Consider the following 21206-nt stretch of genomic DNA (forward strand, 5'->3'; position numbering starts at 1 on the left):
ACTTGGTTTAGTTTGTGTTTTTTCACATTAAACACAAAGCTACGCAATGGGCTATCTGTGCTATGCTTACCACAGGTATTAAAACTTGGTTTTTAGTAATATGAGTCGACAGGCATACTGCTCTGTCACATGGGTGGCTTTATGTAGAAATGGCTAATTTACTTTGCTTGGCCTATCCAAAATGTATGTATCACCACATTCTTTTACCCTACAGTTTTTCTGCTGTGAATCAATTTTCTTTAATCCATTAACAAAAAGACTAAAACTGGTAAACCTTTACTCTAAGGTGAAGCTGTAGAAAATATTTTAGACCAATAGCTTACGTGACTTTTTGAGTAGACGTGTGAAAACATTGAAGGTATGTGGTTGAAAAACTGTCCATATCTGAGTTATAGGTCGATCAAATTTCACACCAGTTGTAAGTTGTAAAGACCAATCAATGTACCAGATTTGAAAGAAAAATAAAACTATAAAAGTGAAATAAGTTTTTCTATCAAATAAATTTTCAGTGTAAAGAAAACAAAAATAAAGAATTTAAAACAAAAGTGGTAACTTATCTCTTGTGTATTCCTCAATGGATTACCTTAAATTTAGAATTAAATGAAATTAAGGGTTCCTGGAACACATTAATTGAAAGCATGTTATAGTTTGGATTATCAGAGTCTAAGATACCCAAAATGGAAAATGGATAAACTATCACTATGTTAATAATACACAGGGAATCCTGCAGGTTCTTTTGTATACAAGACACACTGCCATGTGGGTTGGTGTGACTTTCGTGCAAAGTTATTCAAGCAAGCCATCCCAAATTTTCCAGTAAGCAAGTAGAGGGAAGTGTAAACTTCCAACATTTTGAAAAGGTTGTACAAACCATGGAAAGGCCCATGGACGATTGGTCAGTATTATTACAGAGTTTTAACAGGAAAAGCATAAGAAGCTCATGCTGTACCTTTCTGAAGAAGATAGAATGGATTATGATATGGTTAAAGCAGCTATCTTCAAAGGGAACGAGTTAGTACCAGGGGCTTTTCACAAAAAGGTTTGAGGTTATTGCAAGCAATACTGCCAAACTTTTGTGGAATTCATCCAATAAAAATAAGTTTATTTTGATCAATGCTAAAATTCTGTGCAAGTAGTCAAGAGTTTCTACAAATTTATTTCTGATTGAGGAATTTAAATACTCTACCAGTGATGACCTAAAACTTATTTGGATGAAAAGATAAAAGGGATGAATGTACCATGGACATCAATGAAAGATTCAGTGCCATACCAGATACAAGACTCAGTATTGTTTGTAAAACTTTGATATAAAAAATTATTTATAACAACTATCTGTAGTAACCATCATTCTAATTATTTTATATATATTAAAATATGTGTTTGACAAATCAAATATATTTGATACATGTTAATGTATCCACATTTAAATAACTTCTAAATTAAAATTCCCAGCTGTTTCAAATCATAATATGTTAGGTAAGTAGCATAATAAATCAGAGACTCATCTAGGCATGGCTAGGTGGTTAAGGCACTCGACTCATAATTTGACGATCTCGGATTCAAATACTGGTAGCATCAAACATCCTTGCTCTTTCATTCTTTTATAATGTGACGTTCAATCCCACTATTTGTTGGTAAAAGAGTGGGCAGTGGGTGGTGATGACTAGCTGCCTTCCCTTTAGTCTAACACTGCTAAATTAGGGATGGCTAGCACAGATAGCCCTCACGTAGCTTTTGCTGAAATTAGAAACAACTCACTATAAATCACACATTGTGGATGAAGTTTAATTATTGTGGTAGGCTTTTGAAATATTTTTAACATCACCAAACAACAGAGATAAAGAAGAATATATTGTCTTGTCAACTTTTACTTTGGTTAAGACATACTGAAATTGTCAAGTGTTTTAGAGACTGCCAGACCTTCCCACACATGAACAGTTCATGATGACATTCTCCATTCACATGTCACTATTGCCAAACAAGAGAACCCCAAAATAATTGAATGAGATAATCAAACATACAGTGCAGTATATGGAAGTCTGTGGCAGAATTATAGCTGGTAAGTCTGAGAATAACCAGTTAAAATTTAAACAAGGAGTAACTGACTAGAAATAAAATACGATCAATCATGACAAGAACTCAGTGGACAAAAGGGAGAAGTTGTAGTATATTTGTTATGAAATGGAGCAGGTTGTGAGTACATGTCCATCACTAACAACCAAAAGCAGCTGAGCTACGTATAAAGATATTGAGGGTGAGAAAAGAAGGAATAACACAATAGATGCTTCTACCAGAAAAAACAGAATCAAAACAACTCTGATTCACTACAAGAAGAAAGGCTATTATGATCATTAAACAGCACATGATTGACAGCCAGCTGAACATAGCAAATGGGTCAACATTTCTAATAGTGATTGGAGCATGTACAAATATCATGAGGTGCCAACATACCAGTATGTGAAGACTATTTTGGGCACAAGAAAGTGAAAGTCCTATGAAACACTGGGTGCACTACTGCAGCAGTGAAAACCATTCTACTATGTGATAGTGAAGACACCAACATACAAATTGGTGATTGAAAACATGACTAAAGAAAAAGAAAAGTAGTGATGCACCTGCAGTCACCAGCAAAGCTCAAGGGCAGAAGAGCAAACATGACAGCAAGTCTTTCTAAGTAACTAAGAGTGACATCCCAAATGAATGTCTGTGGGAAATGAAGACAAACCTTTAACTGCAGACATTTTGTGACTGTGCAAATACACTGAGAAGGTACAAGGTCTCCTGTGTCAGTCAACAGATAGATTATACAAGGCATTCTTCATACAACAAGAGATGAAGTCACAGACACAAGGTCTCCTGTGTCAGTCAACAGATAGATTATACAAGACATTCTTCATACAACAAGAGATCAAGTCATTAGACACAAGGTGTAATGTGTCAGTCAACAGATGGATTATACAAGACATTCTTCATACAACAAGAGATCAAGTGATAGACACAAGGTCTACTGTGTCATCTACTGATAGATTATACAAGACATTCTTCGTATAACAAGAGATCAAGTCATAGACATAATATCTCCTGTGTCAGTCAACAGATAGATTGATTATACAAGACATTCTTCATACAACAAGAGATCAAGTCATAGACACCATATCTTCTGTGTCAGTCAACAGATAGATTATACAAGACATTCTTCATACAACAAGAGATCAAGTCATAGACACCATATCTTCTGTGTCAGTCAACAGATAGATTATACAAGACATTATACAACAAGAGATCATTCTATCTTACAACAAGATAGATTATACAAGACATTCTTCATACAACAAGAGATCAAGTCATAGACACCATATCTTTTGTGTCAGTCAACAGATAGATTATACAAGACATTCTTCATACAACAAGAGATCAAGTCATAGACACAAGGTCTCCTGTGTCAGTCTGTGTTAGTGATATCTGTGGTAAGTAATACTGCTTTCTCAACATTGTGTCATTACATGTCCCATTCTATTTTGTGGAGATAATGTAAGTCAGTAGAGAGGTGGTTGGAAATTGTGGGAAGACTGAGACTTAGTTATTCAAGTTCTGAATAAATCAAAGCTGTTACAGTTGTACATGTGAATTGTATTTAATCAGTGCAGGAAAGACTTTACTCTGAATCATCACATGTTTAGCCCTATTGTTAAAGGTTTTCTTGGTGATTTACTATTCAATTTGTGTTGAAGTTGCTTTATTTCATATAATTTCAATTATTAAAAATAAGCTGCATTCTCTTGGTTGTTTTGATATCAGAGATCTGGGTTCTCTTGGTGATTTTGATATCAGAGATCTGGATTCTCTTGGTTGTTTTGATATTTGATATCAGAGATCTGGATTCTCTTGGTTGTTTTGATATTTGATATCAGAGATCTGGATTCAGTAACAAATTTATAATCTTACTCTGTCACGTCACCTGAAAATTAGGATCAAATTCTTACCCACGTACCAGTCTTCCTCATCATATATTGTTTCTCCTCTTACTGAAACCTTGTTGTCTATTTGATGAAAGAAACCCATTGATGCTTTGTTGCCTCACAATGATCAACATATCTGCATCAAACAGTGAATTTAAAAAGCTTTGACAGATATTTTGCTCACGTATGAAATGGTATCGGTAACAACTGTGTTTGGGTCTAAATGAGTACAATAATTTCACCAGAGCTTTGGTGACCGTGAGAGACAAAGAATATCACTGTCCCTTTATTGGCCCTCATTAATCAAGATATTTGTATAAACTGTGGTTCTACCAGTAAACCGTTCTTTATGATTATTTTACAAGTTTGGTTCAGGAATGTTTGGTCACTTTTGGTTCCATCAGTTTTATATCCAGTTCAAGTCAATGCCAATGTAGTGGGGCATTACCCTTATTCACCTGATATATAATAAACCTGGTTTTTTTCCACAGTTCTCTTTGTCTCATGTTTCCAAGGAAGTAGGGTTATAAACTAACCCTTTTTTTTTCTGACACTTCACTGACTTCTCAGTTTATAACTCAGGTGTTTGTTAATACATATATTGAGCATATTTCTCTAATACAGATGCGTAAGGTATTCTAATGTGATATAATTTCCATGTGAGTATGGAAACTCTTTGGTAATGATACATTTAAACAGAAAATTTGAGTGATTGTAATTAAAAATATACTCAGTTGTATACCTCTGTCAGAAATCAAAGACGTTGGACACTCACAGTATGGTTCCACAGCTTTCCATCTCTCGAGGCTAACTTCTATTAAACTATATTCAAACATGAACTAGGTTGAGCTGAGAAAGGATGAATGAAAAGTTGTATTTCTCTCTGTGATGGCTTCATGATATTTTTCATGTTTCCTGTCTCACCACATATCAGGTCATCCATTAAGTAATGTCTGATTTTAGGTTCAGAAGAAGAGAAAGGATTTCAAACGTTTTTAATGTTATTTAATCAATGATGTATGTTTTGTTATTATTAATTACTTCCTGCCAATGATTCCAAACTTCTGAATGACACTTCTGTAAAATTCTTGGAGTTTGGAAGAAAATAATGTAGAGAGGATAGTTTTGACATCATGTGTTCCAAGCTCTTTTCCATCAAGACTGTTCTGGAAATTTTAGAATAGGTAAAAATCAGATGGGCAAGGCCGGAGGAAAAGTTTTTTTTTCCAGTCTAGCTCTTCAGTTTTTGGAGATGTGATCCTATTTATGTGAGGCCATGCATTATTCTGACATAACCCAACACCTTTACGATCAATCAAAATAGGCCTCATTTATTTCAGTACTCTAACTGTTGACAATACAAGTCTGATGTAATCATTACATTGAGTGGCAGCAATGCAAAGTGGTTCACACCAACAATATTTCACCAAATACTTAATAAGACTTTCCTAGGGTAGAGGTCCATTTTGGGCTATGCTTTAGCCAGTTTACCTGCACTGAGCCATTGTCTGCAGTGCTTAACACTTTTATAAAATATCCATTTTTCATCTGCAGTTACTAACCTGTCAAAAAAAAGGAGGGTTATGTTCACGAGAGTGAAGAGAAGTACAAATGTCCATTCTTTCTCTGAGGTTACCTTCTCTCTGATCACCCATTTCTCAAGTTTTGACACCTTTCCAAGCTGTTGCAGATCATGCTGGACTGTTTAATGGGTTAAATTAAGCTTCTGTGCTAGTTCTTCAACTGTTACAGCACAATCTTCATCATAAGCAGCCAACAGCAAGTCATCATTAAACTCAACAAGACAACCTGAATGTGGTTCATCATTTAAGTTCTAGTCACCTGATCTGGAGTTTTGAAACCACCTTCAAAATTTTCTTTCATTGAGAGTCTTAGCACCATAGATGCCTTGAATGTTTCTGATAGTTTCTGCTGCACTATTGTTTTTTTTAAACTCATAAAACATTGTATGCCTTATGTGCTCATCAGACACATCCATCTTCATAAGGGTGTAAATGATTAATGATTTGAAAAAGTGGAGTTTGGTTAGTTTATTTTATTTGTGTGAACATTTTTTGTACACGTTCTACTACATATCTTAGTGATTAAAGCCTTCTACAAAGACAGAAATGATGATTCACTTTCTGTATTAAATGTTTGGATATTGCTTATGGGATGAACCTGATACATACAGCATTTTGAGATGTCACAAACATGTCATCTATCCTGCAGTGAATGTCTCACACTTCCAGTGAAGTTGAAGGTGCACCATGTGCTTAATTTTCACATTATTATATTACTTTACCCAGTGTTCCTGTTGCAATAATGTTGTATTCCAAGAGCCACCTGACTTTTTAGTTTTACTCAGGTGCCAACTGACTCAACAGCTTGCACGAGTTTCTCTACTTGACAGTGTTAGATAATGGGCATTTTTTTTACTGTTCTTCTGTGCTGGGAATATTGTTCTACCAGATGTAGGAAAATTCTTTGCTCTGTTACCCTGGCTACATGTTTAACCATCATTTAGGACTACAACTGATAATGAGTGTAACAGTTCAGGTACATTTTCAGAACCTTCCTTTGTTGAAAGTCACTTGATTTTTATGCACTTGTATGTCAAGCAAGAAGTTTTTGAAGGATCCTGTTACACTAAATGTGTTACGTGAATTTTGATTATTGTTTATTGAAAGGTAAATTATATTGAACCCCAACGATGACCGAAGAAGGTCGAAACATTGTTCAGTCCTCTACATAAAACATTTTCTGAACCCAAACGAGCTGTTTTTACATATATATTTCTTTACAAGTGGGTTTTCTCAACATCACTGATTCATACTTCACTATTCCAAAGTTTGTATATGGAATTCCATGAACCCCTCTGTATATTTGCCATTTGCTACTGTCTTTTATGTATGCTTCCAAACTTCACTCTTTACCATAGCATTCTCGATGGGGTTGTGTTTTCCATCCTCAATGGGGCACACTTTTCTTTAATAGAAAATCCACCATTGTTCCTTTCAGCTTTTGTATTCGGGCACAATCAGAAAAATTGGATATATCTTTGAATAGTATAGCAGTAACAACAGTTCAGCTTCTTCCACCATGGCTAATTACTATCACCAACTGTGACTTATCTTTGAGTCATCTGAGGAAGGCCAATATTCCTGAGTGAAAATATCACTTATTATTTGCTGAACATCTTTCAAACAATCCATCCTTTCCCACATATAGGGATGGTTCAAAATTAGATGACTGTAGATTCTGCTATGGTTTGTTACAATTCAGATGTAGCAAACAGAATCCCCTCTACACTTTGTGTTCACTGGTGAATTATATGCTATTTCTCATGCCCTGAATCATATTGAAACTATGCAATATAGGAATTGTATGATCTATACAGATTCACTCAGCTGTCTGTTGGTCCTAACATCATTCCATGTTTGTTACTATCCTATTCTCATCAATATGCAAAACAAACTTGCCCATCTTTCTCTATCATCTGTCTCTGTCCAATATTTTTGGATACCAGGTCATGTTGGTATTCGTGGGAAAGAGCTAGCTGATAGAGCAGCAAAGTCCATCTGTTCTGGCTCTTATCACCACCGTACCTATTACATACATGGACTATGGTCCAATTATCAAAACCCAACTACACAATAGTTGGCGGTCAACCTGGAGTGAGCAATGAAATAATGTTTTTATTGGACTATACACTGTTTTAACATGATTTGTTTTACACATTTTAATTTTATTTTAACCTGAACCCAGGACTGGAAAAACCAACTTCAGGTGACTGACAGCAAGTTTGAACTTAATCCTTCAGTCTTCCTGGCAGGTCTTAATTTTACATATTTTACGTATTTTTCCCATCATTTCCATATACCATTATAGTGTACTACATCCAGTTTGGCACAGATAGCCTAATCGCTTTGTGCCAATAAACATGAAATACCGACCTACTTAGCAAGTGATTAAATTTGTTTCATTATGTTTATTTTCATTTTGAAGTGCTGCTGTCAAGGTGATTTTTGATGCAACTTAACTCATTTAGGTACAATCAGGACAGTTTTTGTTTGTGCTTTCTTCTTGCACTTCATTTTTTTTAGAACTTCATTTGAAAAACATTTTTCTTTTTTTATACTTCATATAAATAACTTTAAGTGATGACTTATATTTATTATTTTCTTCAACATTTTATTGAGGTTTTCACCTCAGAAGTGATTTTATTTACTGTTAGCATTATTAAACAGAATAAATGTGGCAGTATAAACTATTGTCTTCAGTTCACATGTGGCAGTACTGAACTATTGTCTTTAGTTCACAGGTAGCAGTACTTAACTCTTGTTTTTATTTCACACGTGGCAGTACTCAACTGTTGTTCTTGGTTCACACGTGGCAGTACTCACCTGAGGAACTGTTGTCTCTTACTCCTTTGTGGACTGATTGTTGTCACATCAGTACCTTTTTGGGTCTCAGCTTTGGGAGCTTGCACATTTTAATTAATGTCCATCAACTTTTGACAGATAAGCTATCACACTGTTACAGATTTTCAATATTTATTTATGTATATATTATAATTTACTTGCACCTCATCTCCATTGTGCAGTGGAGATACTTCTGTCAAGCACTAGGACTACATTTCAAATGCTCATCTCCCATTATGTGCTTCGAGTAGCCATTTCTTCATTGGGGTATTGTCTTCCATCTGTCCCAGTACTTCAGTTCAGTTGAGTCTAGATAAGTTATCTATTTATTTTTCAGGAGAATATCCCTTTTCTTCTTTAAGGATCAGTCACTGTGGCAAGTGATGTCTATCCATGTATACCAGTGAAATCCACACTGTAATGTGATGATCACAGTTATAATTTCATGGCTGCTAAATACATACTGTAAAGATGGAGCACTTGACAAGATCAATCATAAGTTTTAATTAACTCTGTATTTGTCCATGAATATGTGTATTCTAGACCATACCAACTGATGGGTAAACAGAAGAGGATAATTGACTATTCTTTAGAATCAATAAATCAGGAGTGGTCTGCTTTTCAGAATAGGGTTTTCATAGCCATCCACTGAACTGTCTTTGGTGTTGACATTCTTCTGAACTCTCCATTGTATTTTCTTTTATTTTTATCTAGTGGACTATGAGGGTCTTTACCACTTCCAAGTTCCAAGCCACTGAGGTGGTGGACCATGGAAATTTGGTCTTGAATGTGATTGATATATACAGTATAAACTATAATGAATCCATTCATTTGAGAGTAGTGTTATGATGATCTACTATTGTACATGACAGATGCCCTTCAATCTGATGGTTCATCTTAAAATAGATTGATCTGAGATGTTGTAGTTTTAGATACCAGTGATCGCCAGTATTATTGCTAGCTGAAATTTCGAAAACTTTACCTGACGACTATAAAAGGTATTTATTGCAACACGCGGAGAGACAGTTCACATCGTTGATTTGCTATAGTTCGTATACTATAAATGTCTAAACTTATAATTGTGATTGAAATTATAGATATTTGGGTAGGAAAGTTTATAGATTTCGAATATTACAAAACGTTTAACTTCGGCAGATTAACTTTGGACGTTGGTATTTCTACTAAAACATTGTACAATTTATGTTGTGAGAAACGCACGGTTGAATAGCTAGCTAGCTCCCCGTTAAAGGTGAATTTTATAGAAAAAAGAAAACTTTGCAGTCAAAAGAACTACTCATACTGATTAATTTTGCAGGTTCACTTTTTAATAAAAAATACGTGCTAATAAATGAAACACAGAATTTGGTGCAGAAAGAGCCCTTTCCGAGCGGCAATCCGAACGTTTTAGTTTTTACGTTTTCCGCTAGGAAAATTACTGTGACGTAAATGTTGCCAAACAAACCGCCAACGCCAGCGTGTTGAATGTAAATAAACATGGCCAATACATACGCAGAAACAGAAGCGGAGTCTGTTCTAACTTTGTGTTCTGAACAATGTCGAGTAGCGCCATATCAACTCGAACCAACTCTGAACGAACCTAGAACAGTTACTTTTGACACACATCTGACAAGGTCTAGTGATTAGGACAATTCCACGAGCGAGAAGAGCGGAACTGTAAGTGATACTGATAACGCCCAGACCGGTTGCGAGTCGATCATACCTCCAGTGGAAGATGGTAAGCCTATGTCATGACAACAAATATGGTCTGTATTATTTCACGTGCAATCTTAAGCATCTCGAAACCTGTCTGGTATTTATAAATTATTGGTATCAAAGACTTGGTTTTATTTGTTTATACTTTGCCGACTATGGTGACTAATACTCGGCCCTTCCACAATCATTGTTCCGAGTATTTATTACTCGTAACAAAATGAATTTCAATTATACGTCATAATTCTGTCTATAAAATCAAACAAGATGTAGCAGTCTGAAAAGTTAATTTAATATATACCATAAATTCATGATGCAAAGGAGTCCAGTTCTTCCTATTGACCATCCACACCCACTGTCACCACTTTGCCGGTTCCTTCTTCTTGCATGGAAACGAAAAGAAGCTTTTGCCTGATGCCGAACCGTTTTTACAACCATGAGCAACGCAGTAAACCATGTTATCACAAAACAAGCATAAAGTAGCAATATCAAGACAAAAAAAAGTCTCACAAAGTATGTAATTCAAAAAAGCACCGATAGACTTGCATGAAACACCAGCACTGAAAGGAACAAAATGGTCGGCGCGCAACGAAGCGCGTTTGGCAACTTTTACGTCATAGTTGTAAAACAGCTGAACGACCGAGAGGATCTTGAGTTTGAGGACCCACATATTTTGTTTCATTTGTTACTCAAAAACTAAAGTGTTTAAAAATATGGCAACCACACAGGAATTACACGTAACGAAAGTACAGTTTCTAAGGCAAATATTAAATTTGTTGAAAATTCACCTTTAAGAGAATTGTATCTATATCACCTCAAAATTAATTCTCTCGTCATGAACCCTCGATAAGATATAATAACAACCCTTATTATAAACTGTATTATTGTTTGTATATTAAAATCTATTTGTATTAAGAACGAAAACTGTGTATATCAGTCTTGTTGGCAAATTCAATTAACTTCTAAATTTGAATGCTCATTTAATTCAGTTACAGGCTACTTAAGATTGTAATACTGAACAAAATAAGTTGCAGGCTTTTCCAAAATAAATTGTAATACGTAACAGAAGTGTGTCTTACTTTCAGCGAGGCCCGGCATGGCCAAGCGTGTTAAGGCGTGCGACTCGTAATCTGAGGGTCGCGTGGAACATGCTCGCCCTTTCAGCCGTGGGGGAGTTATAAATTTTAGCCAATCCCACTTTTCGTTGGTAAAAGAGTAGCCCAAGAGTTGGCGGTGGTTGGTGGTGACTAGTTGCCTTCCCTCTATATAAAAATATTATTTTAACTTAGCGTATGTTAAAAAATTAAATGTGAATTACCCAAAATGTTAGGATGTAACAAAATGGTTTCTATTTTCAATAAATTAACGTACTAAAGATGAAACAGTACACTTTACACATTTATATATCAAAATAATAATACAATACTGGAAACATCAAGTAACCATGAAACTATATATACCCAAACTTACAATGTATTACGTGTATTTCGGGATGATCATCTTCAACAACTCTGTGATAATAGTTAATGGAAGAATCTTCAATATGAGTATTAACATAAAAATATAATTAATTGTGTCAGAGAAATTATGAAGTATTCATTTTCAAGAGAAAAGTGTAAGAGCTATTTGAATAAAGCAAGGAGGAAAACTTTGGGATTTCTGTAGAGGCTTGAATTTTCATTCATACTCTGGGGAATTTCTGTTATCAATAGTTGTACTTATTACATCCGTAAGTTAGGATCTCGATGGATACTGAAGGTTTGTCTTCTGTAACACTGTATATCTTACGTGTTACCTTAAGCAAAGCTGTTTTATGTAAATGGAGCAGTAATGAATGAATATAATATTTTCAAATGAGAGGTTTTCTTTTTCCTATTCTGTAACAAATAAAGATTGTGTATAAATGGAAAAAATGACGTGAATTGTTTGCTTCTTTTGCAATATATCTCAGAACGGCTGTTATGGTTATTAACACTGTTAGTGATAAGGAGAGAACAACGTTTTGACCTTCTTCAGGTTAAGAAAGAGACAATTTGAATGTGATCGTTGACAGACACACGTCTTAGGGATGAGAGTATAAAATGGAACGGAATTATAGGGGGCGTTACAGGTGGATGTTAGGTTATTGCAAATTTAAAAAATCAACATAATTTTCTAAAACATTTATTCTCACATACGAAAGACCTACTCACGTATACTTCAACGAAATGGCACCCCCAAAACTCACAAACCTGATTGTTCAGTACGACCCATACTGTCCACATATGATTCGTTTAATTATAATCTTGGTAAATACATAGCATGGGCATCCTCCAAGTATGTAACATCAGCCAGCTCATTTATCAAAGACTTTTTTAATTTCAAGTCTAATCTTAATCAACTTGATCATAAAACCTTAATGGCCAATTTCGATGTTATATCCCTCTTTACAGAAGTCCCAACCGATGAAGCCTGCAAGATAGCCTTAGAACTCTGTAATCGAGACCCTAGCCCATCTATATATATTCCCAGCAACCAATTAGTAACCCTCATAGAATTCACCACGATGAAGATGAACTTCATGTTCAACAACCACAACTATACACAAACAAATCGCTTAAACATGGGCAACCCAGTATCACCAGTTCAAGCCAATAATTTTATGACGCAAGTTGAAACACAAGCAATTAACACAGCATTACATCCGCTACTGAACTGGTACAGATACGTAGACGACACGATTGCGAGATTCACATCCACACAACACACACTTAATTTTTTTCAATCACATTAACTCTATACATCCCAACATTAACTTCACATGTGAACAGGAAGAAAGCAATCAAATATCATTTCTTAACCTCAAAATTACAAGAACCGACACACAATTTAAAACGGAAATCCACCGAAACTTCATCCATACTGGACTATACATTCCTTGGGACTCAGCACATGAAACAAAACAAAAACTCAACATACTAAGAAACCAAATGAACACAGCCATAAAACTATGCTCACCAGATAAAATTAACGATGAATTAGACAAAATAAAACAATACTTCATCAACATCAATAAGTTTTCTCCACAAACCGTAGAAAACATTATACGCACACACCTAGACAGAAAGCAAAATCAACCAACAAAAGTAAATATATCCCACGAATTAAAAATTCATTAAACCATATACTGCTGCATATCACACATTCCCGATATCAGCGAAAAATAACCAACATTTGGAATAACTTTAACAAAACACAACATTCCAGTAAATACCAAATTCATCCAAAAACGAGGTACAAAAATAAAGTCCATACTGTGTAAAAACTACACTGACAAAAAGAACACCAATATAATTTATAAAATACAATGTGATAACTGCCACGACTTCTATATGGGAGAAACAAGCAGAATTAAAAACTAGATTCAAAGAACAAAAAAAACAACAACACCTTCACACGTTTTTGAACACTGCAAATAAAATAAACGCAACATGACCATAGAAAACACCCAGATATTAAGTAGTGAAACAAATATAAACAAACGCAAAATCAAAGACGCTCTATTTATACAGCAACTTATAAAGGAACACCTTTTTTATACTTAAACTAATTAGTAACCTAACATCCACCTGCAACGCTGCCTGCAATCACATACCCGGTTATACTCTAGTTCCTGAGACGTGTGTCTGTCAACGGTAAAATTCACATTGTTTCTTTCTTAACATGAAGATGACTTAAGAAGATGGAAATGTTGTTCTCTCCTTATAAATAACAGTGTTAATACCCGTAACAGTCATCATGAAATACATTTTTATTTCAATGGGTTTCTCGTCATGAAGAATTGTTTGCTACTTTTTCTGTGATAGGTGGCGTGCAGACAAAGAGAGCAAGTGCTCTTGTGGCTTGTATCGCTGTATGTTTAATTTTGAACCGACATATTGTAAATTGATTGTAAGTGACAATTGTGTGTGAAAGTCATGAACAGAAAGAACGAGACGGAGGTTGCCACTTCCACAAATAAGTAAGACTTTTATTTTTCTGTAGTATATTAAGTTGTTGTGGACAACATTATTAGGGATATTTTCGTTTAGTTTCATTGTGTATGTGTGCGAATTTTTTGTGTCGTATTTCAATAACACAAATCAGTATGACAGTTTTTACGTGAAATGCTGGCAATATTAACTACTCGCCTAAGTTGAAACAATCATCCACGACATTCTGACGTCAGTTGCAGGCCAATCAAGCTATATGTAGACGCAACCACACAATGCCCTGTTTACATTTACTAGTGATGTTCACAGAACCAGAGTGCCAAGGTAAAAGTTTAATAAATATACATCATTTAATGAATGAGAGAGAAATTTGGGTTAATTTGTGTGTCGTAAGTCTAGTCTGATGAGTGACGCATGGCTTTTTCAGGAAAATATTTGAACACAGGCCTAATACTGTCAGCAGAATAATTTTCAGAATTAGACGAGAAATTAAATTTTACAGGGTGTAGCTTTAGATAAGGTAAAAAAGGACCATGATGGGAAAATGTTATTCTCATAAAAATTGAGGACGTGATATGCAGCTTACATTATGCCAAGCTAATGAAATGGCAATACAAAGTAATGCACCTCATTTGTTTTTAATTATATACATATCCATAAATTAGACTATTAAAAACTTGCTTGTTAAGCTGCAATAAAAACTGTACCTGAGTTTTTTTTCTTGCATTTAAAACATTTAATTTTAAGACTTTGCAGAGTCCATCTGGAGGGAAGGAACTCAAATCCAAACTAAAACTGGAAAGGCCATCTTCAGATGACTAACTCTGTTTTTTATCATGCTCATTAGTCATGTTGGTGAGTTATGATAATTACAGTTATGCCACAGAAAGTCCTTAACAACTTGTATCACTGTAGTTTTTCTCTTGCAGCTGTGGACTAGATGCAAACATTGGTTTTATGCTATTTATGTTTTAAATTCAAAAATTAGACTTTGTTTTGTGTTACCTTAATTTCCTTTTATGAATTTTACTAATTTTTACCTTATTAAATTTTCACCGAATGTTTAGCACAGATAGCCTGGTTGCTTTGTGCCACAAAACACCACTCACCCTGTTGCAAAAGGGTTAAATAATCTGAAGAAGTCGGGTATTTCTGACTGGAAGTACAGATTTCAGTTTTCTGTAACATCTTTCAAACACTCCTTGTGTTCCCATTTCTATGTAAGGTTTTAAATCACATGGCTCTTTTGTTGTTGTTATAGATCATGACAAGTAATTGGTTTATCCCTTTTACACATTCTATGTTCACTGTTAAGTTATATTGATTATGTTGAGGCAAAGCAGTATATTAGTTATATGATCTTCATTGACTTGTAGCTCAATGATGGCACTGCAATTACTTAATATGAGTTGTTCTTTGGTATTTAGAAAAAATGGGTTAACTTTTCATCATTGTCCATTTCTGTTCACTTTTTGTGGATTTCCAGCTATGTGGATAATTGTGGGAAATAAGTTTGCTACCACTGCAAGCAACTCCTCTGCTTTGGTAATGTCACAGCCTTGCCTTTTTCCTCATGTAGGTTTTAGGCCTGTCATTAAGAGACAGCTTTATCCTATCTTTCAGTTAATTTGGAGTGGGTGTCATCACAAGAAGTTGTTCAAGGTAAAGTCTTCTTAGTTTGGTTACCTAATTGGAGAAAATATTGGTAGAAGGAAGTTCTCTTTACAAGGCTTAACATTGACCAATATATTAAATCATCGATGTTTATGGACACACAGATACAGACAGAGTGGCTTGTATGACACTTGGATGAGACATTTTATCTCAGTCTGCCTTGACAGTGATTATGGTATTTGCTTCTTCTTTAACATTTATTTTTAACAGACAAAATGAAGATATTTTTGGTATTTTATTATCTTCCTTTTTTGTTTTTCTCTTTATTTCCCAGTGTTTCTCTAAATATCACTCACTTTCTGTAATAGAATATAAGTTCAATATTTTTATTTTCAATTTGGATAAGTGAGAAACTCATTGAGTTTTCTCTGTTAAATAATTTCTTTGTCTGTTTAAATAAGATAATTGCTATTTGATGTTTCCTTTAGAATAATATATCTTTTACATAAATAACATCTTCCTTTAATGTAATGTATGTTTATGCTTTGCTCACCAATAGAATCAGACAACATAAAATATGCTGTATTTGAATATTTTTAGGACTACTTAATATAAGAACAAGTATGAAATGTATGGTTATCACTTGTCATGGTTTAAAAATTACTGAATTGTGGAAATGGCATGTTTTGATAACGCTGGTTGTTATTTCTGTTTGATTTCAGAACATGTCTGTTGGAGTGAAAATGGAGCTACTTGGCAATATGCTACAAGATGTAATTTCAAAGTTCAGTTACAGTGATGATGAAAGTCAAGATAGTTCATGTTATAATGTTATGAATGTAAAAACAGAAACTAACTTTCAAAGAGATATTATCTCAGGATTAGAAAGAACATCTGGTAAGTACAAACATCATATGTGCTGGCATGGCCAGGTGGTAAAGGCACTCGACTTGTAAGTTGAAACTAACTTTCAAAGAGATATTATGTCAGGATTAGAGAGACCATCTGGTAAGTTCAAACATCACATGGGCTGGCATGGCCAAGTGGTAAAGGCACTCAACTCGTAAGTTGAGGGTCGTGGGTTCACGTCCCTGTCGCACCAAACATTCACCATTTTAGTCATAAGGGCATCATGATGTTATGGTCAATCTTACTATTAGTTGGTAAAAGAGTTGGCAGTAGGTGGTGATGACTAGTTGCCTTCCTTCTCTTGTCTTACACTGCTAAATTAGGGACAGCTAGGGCAGATAGCCATTGAGTAGCTTTGCGCGAAATTCAAAAACAAACAAATTAATGAGCTGTATAACAAAGAATGGTATAAAATCTTTCTTAAGATTTGTGTACTAGTAAAATAATGTCTTGTTGTTTGGTATTGATTGACATAAAGCAACTAGGCCATCTTCACTAAACAAATGGTAAAAATTGTACCACTAAAAGCATCATAAAATATTTAAAAAAAAACACACACACACACACCCAATATTATTGGTTGTATTACCCTTACAATCATGTATAATTAATAATTCTGCACATGTTGTAAATTGCTTGAGAAATGTTTACCTCACATTATTGTATTGAAAACATAAACATTCCTCATGAAGAATTTATATTATATTTGTTTCACTACATTTAACTGAACAAGATTGTAATTGGTATATTTGTGACTTTTATAATGATAAACATAAAATACACATCGTACACAAGAACTATATCAGTTACATGTGACCTCTTGTTTTATTACTGTCATTTACCGAATGAGGTTAAACCTAGTTTTAGACTTATTACAAATGCACTTTATGTGTACTTAATTAGATAATGTACCATCCAATACAGAACAATGACACACAAAAATTAAATAATGTCTTGTAACCTGTGACATTTTGTTTATCTTTATTGTAAATCTTGGAATTTATAAATATTCATTTTACACATATAATACTTTTAAATACGAAATCTAAAATATTGTTGTTAATTAACATGTTAAACTAGACAAATCATTATAAGATATCATGATAATTACTACCTCAAGTTAGAAAACAGTTAATCCAGAAAGGCACTGGTTGTAAGTAGTTCCAGTTGGTGTTACACTTTACTGTCATATTTCTACAGACAGTTTTAGACTTTATTCACTAAAATGTCTTTTGAATGTGACACATTACCAACATATTTTCATTGTAATTCTGATATAGGAAGAAACCTGTTTTTATTAAGTTTTAAACTTAGTTATATTTTTGAACTTTTTATATTGATATTTGTTTTGATTGTTTGAATATTAAAGTATATTTAGATGTTCATCAAATTAACTAATGTATGATATATTTATCATAATCTAATTTGTGACATAATTTGTATCTATTATAGATATAAATTGCAGTGCGAACAACTATAGTGGAAGTCAGTTTACTGGTTGTAACATAAAACAAGAAAATTACTTTACAGAAGATTTAAAATTTTCAAACAACAATACCAGTGGAGAAAGTAAGTCAAGTGGAAGTAACTTAAAGCCACCTTATGTACATCTGTGTGATGATACCTTAAAACTACAAAAGGCATATTCTGGAGAAAAACCATATCATTGTGAAGTTTGTGGGAAATTGTTTGCTAGAAACAGTAGCTTAAAACAACATCAAAGAATACACACTGGAGAGAAATCTTTCAGTTGTATAGAATGTGGAGAACAGTTTGAAACAAAGAGTGATTTCAATAAACACAAAATAATACACATTGGGAAGAAACCTTACAGTTGTACAGTGTGTGTAAAACAATATGGAACAAAGAGTTCTTTAAAGATGCATGAAAGAATACACACAGGGGAGAAACCATACAGTTGTACAATGTGTGGAAAACAGTTTATTAAAAACTATCATTTAAAAATACATGAACGAATACATACTGGGGAGAAACCTTACACTTGTACAGTGTGTGGAAAACAGTTTGTAAGAAAGAGTGATTTAAAAATTCATGAAAGAATACACACTGGGGAGAAATACATTTGTACAGTGTGTGGAAAACAGTTTGTAAGAAAGAGTGATTTAAATAGACACACACTAATACACACTAGGGAGAAACCTTATACCTGTACTCTGTGTGGAAAACCGTTTGGAACAAAGAGTTCTTTAAAAATACATGAAAGAATACACACTGGGGAACAGCCTTACACCTGTACTCTGTGTGGAAAACAGTTTGGAACAAAGAGTTCTTTAAAAAGACATGAAAGAATACACACTGGGGAAAAGCCTTACACCTGTACACTGTGTGGAAAACAGTTTGGAACAAAAAGCAAGTTAAATATACATGAAAGAATACACTCTGGGGAGAAACCTTACAGTTGTACAGTGTGTGGAAGACAGTTTGGAGTAAATAGTAATTTGAAAATACATGAACAAATACACACTGGGAAGAAACCATATAGTTGTACAGTGTGTGGAAGACAGTTAGTAACAAAGAGTTCTTTAAAAATTCATGAAAGAATACACTCTGGGGAGAAACCATACAGTTGTACAGTGTGTGAAAAAAAGTTTGGAAAAAAGAGTTGTTTAAAGGCACATGAAAGAGTACACACTGGGAAGAAACCATACAGTTGTACAGTGTGTGAAAAACAGTTTGGAACAAAGAGTTGTTTAAAGGCACATGAAAGAGTACACACTGGGAAGAAACCATACAGTTGTACAGTGTGTGAAAAACAGTTTGGAACAAAGAGTCAGTTGAAAGAACATCAAAGAATACACTAAGGAGAAATGTTACTGCTTTTATATTTTGTGGAAAAGACAAGATTCTTCAAATATTCTGAGTGTATATGTACCAGATAGAAACTCTACAGTTTTTTGTTGTTTTTTCCAAAACTATTTTGAAGCAACTGTAGCTTAAAAAAACAAGGGAAGAAGTATATACTGGGGTGAAACCTTAATATTGTCTGTTATGTAATAAAGAGTTTATTAAAAATATTACATTAAAACACCAAATCAGAATTAATACTGGAGACATAACTTAGAGTTTGAGGAAAATAGTTTGGAACAAATAGTAGATTAAAAATAATTTAGATAATCCTCACCTGACAAAAAGCATAGTTTTATTGTTCATGGAATTTTGAATAATTTGGGAGAAACATTAACTACTACTACTGAGATTATTATGTTATAAACATGAAAATGAATCAATAAAATAATTTTGTCTGCATCTTGACATTTCTAGATATTTAGATTACACATACACATTTCAATAACAAATGTTAAAATATTGATGTCATCAACATGTTCAGAATTCATAATCATAATTATATTTTACCTATAATGTGTTTATGTTGATATTTGTGTTCATTGTAAACTGTTAAATTTCACTTTAAAGCTCATCAAACAAAAATTTATGAAATATTTGTTATTAAAACTTGGTTTAGTTTGTGTTTTTTCACATTAAACACAAAGCTACGCAATGGGCTATCTGTGCTATGCTTACCACAAGTATTAAAACTTGGTATAGTTTGTGTTTTTAAACACAGCTATGCAATGGGCCATATGTGCTATGCTTACCACAGGTGTCAAAATTGTTTTTAGTAATATGAATCTACAGGCATACTGCTCTATCACCTGGGGGGGCTTTATATAGAAACAGCTTATTTACTTTGCTTGGCCTATCCGAAATGTGTGTATCACCACGTTCTTTTACCCTACAGTTTCTCTGCTGTGAATCAGTTTTCTTTAATCCATTGATAAAAAGGCTAAAACTGGTTAACCTTTACTCTTAGGCAAAGCTGTAGAAAATATTTTAGACCAATAGCTTACGTGACCTTTTGAGTAGACGTGTGAAAACATCGAAGGTATGTGGTTGAAAAACTGTTCATATCTGTGTTATAGGTAGATCAAATTTGACACCAGTTGTAAGTTGTAAAGACCAATCAATGTACCAGATTTGAAAGAAAAATAAAACTATAAAAATGAAATAAGTTTTTCTATCAAATAAATTTTTGGAACAAAGAAAACAAAAATAAAGAATATAAAACAAAAGTGGCAACTTATCTCTTGTGTATTCCTCAATGGATTACCTTAAATTTAGGATTAAATGAAATTAAGGGTTTCTGGAGCACATTGATTGAAAGCATGTTAAAGTTTGAATTATCAGAGTGTGTGATACCCAAAATGGAAAATGGCTAAACTCTCACTATGTTAATAATACACAGGGAATCCTGCAGGTTCTTTTGTATACAAGACACACTGCCATGTGGGTTGGTGTGACTTTCGTGCAAAGTTATTCAAGCAAGCCATCCCAAATTTTCCAGTAAGCAAGTAGAGGGAAGTGTAGACTTTCCAACATTTTGAAAAGGTTGTACAAACCATGGAAAGGCCAACAGACGATTGGTCAGTATTATTACAGAGTTTTAACAGGTAAAGCATAAGAAGCTCATGCTGTACCTTTCTGAAGAAGATAGAATGGATTATGATATGGTTAAAGCAGCTATCTTCAAAGGGAACGAGTTAGTACCAGGGGCTTTTCACAAAAAGGTTTGATGTTATTGCAAGCAAGACTGCCAAACT

At 34.0% G+C, this 21206-nt stretch overlaps 1 protein-coding gene across 1 annotated transcript in view; it reads left to right on the plus strand.

The window, feature by feature from the left end:
• LOC143223093 (uncharacterized) overlaps nucleotides 1–19854 on the plus strand; it is a 32778-nt gene extending 12924 nt beyond the window's left edge. Inside the window, exons 5-6 of the mRNA XM_076450580.1 lie at nucleotides 16401–16575; nucleotides 18040–19854. Coding sequence (XP_076306695.1) covers nucleotides 16401–16575; nucleotides 18040–19409 — 1545 coding nt within the window. The 3' untranslated portion in view covers nucleotides 19410–19854. The remainder of the gene's footprint in view (nucleotides 1–16400; nucleotides 16576–18039) is intronic.
• The last annotated feature ends 1352 nt before the right edge of the window (nucleotides 19855–21206 follow it).

Source organism: Tachypleus tridentatus, chromosome 1, assembly GCF_004210375.1.
Source record: "Tachypleus tridentatus isolate NWPU-2018 chromosome 1, ASM421037v1, whole genome shotgun sequence".
Taxonomy (NCBI): domain Eukaryota; kingdom Metazoa; phylum Arthropoda; class Merostomata; order Xiphosura; family Limulidae; genus Tachypleus; species Tachypleus tridentatus.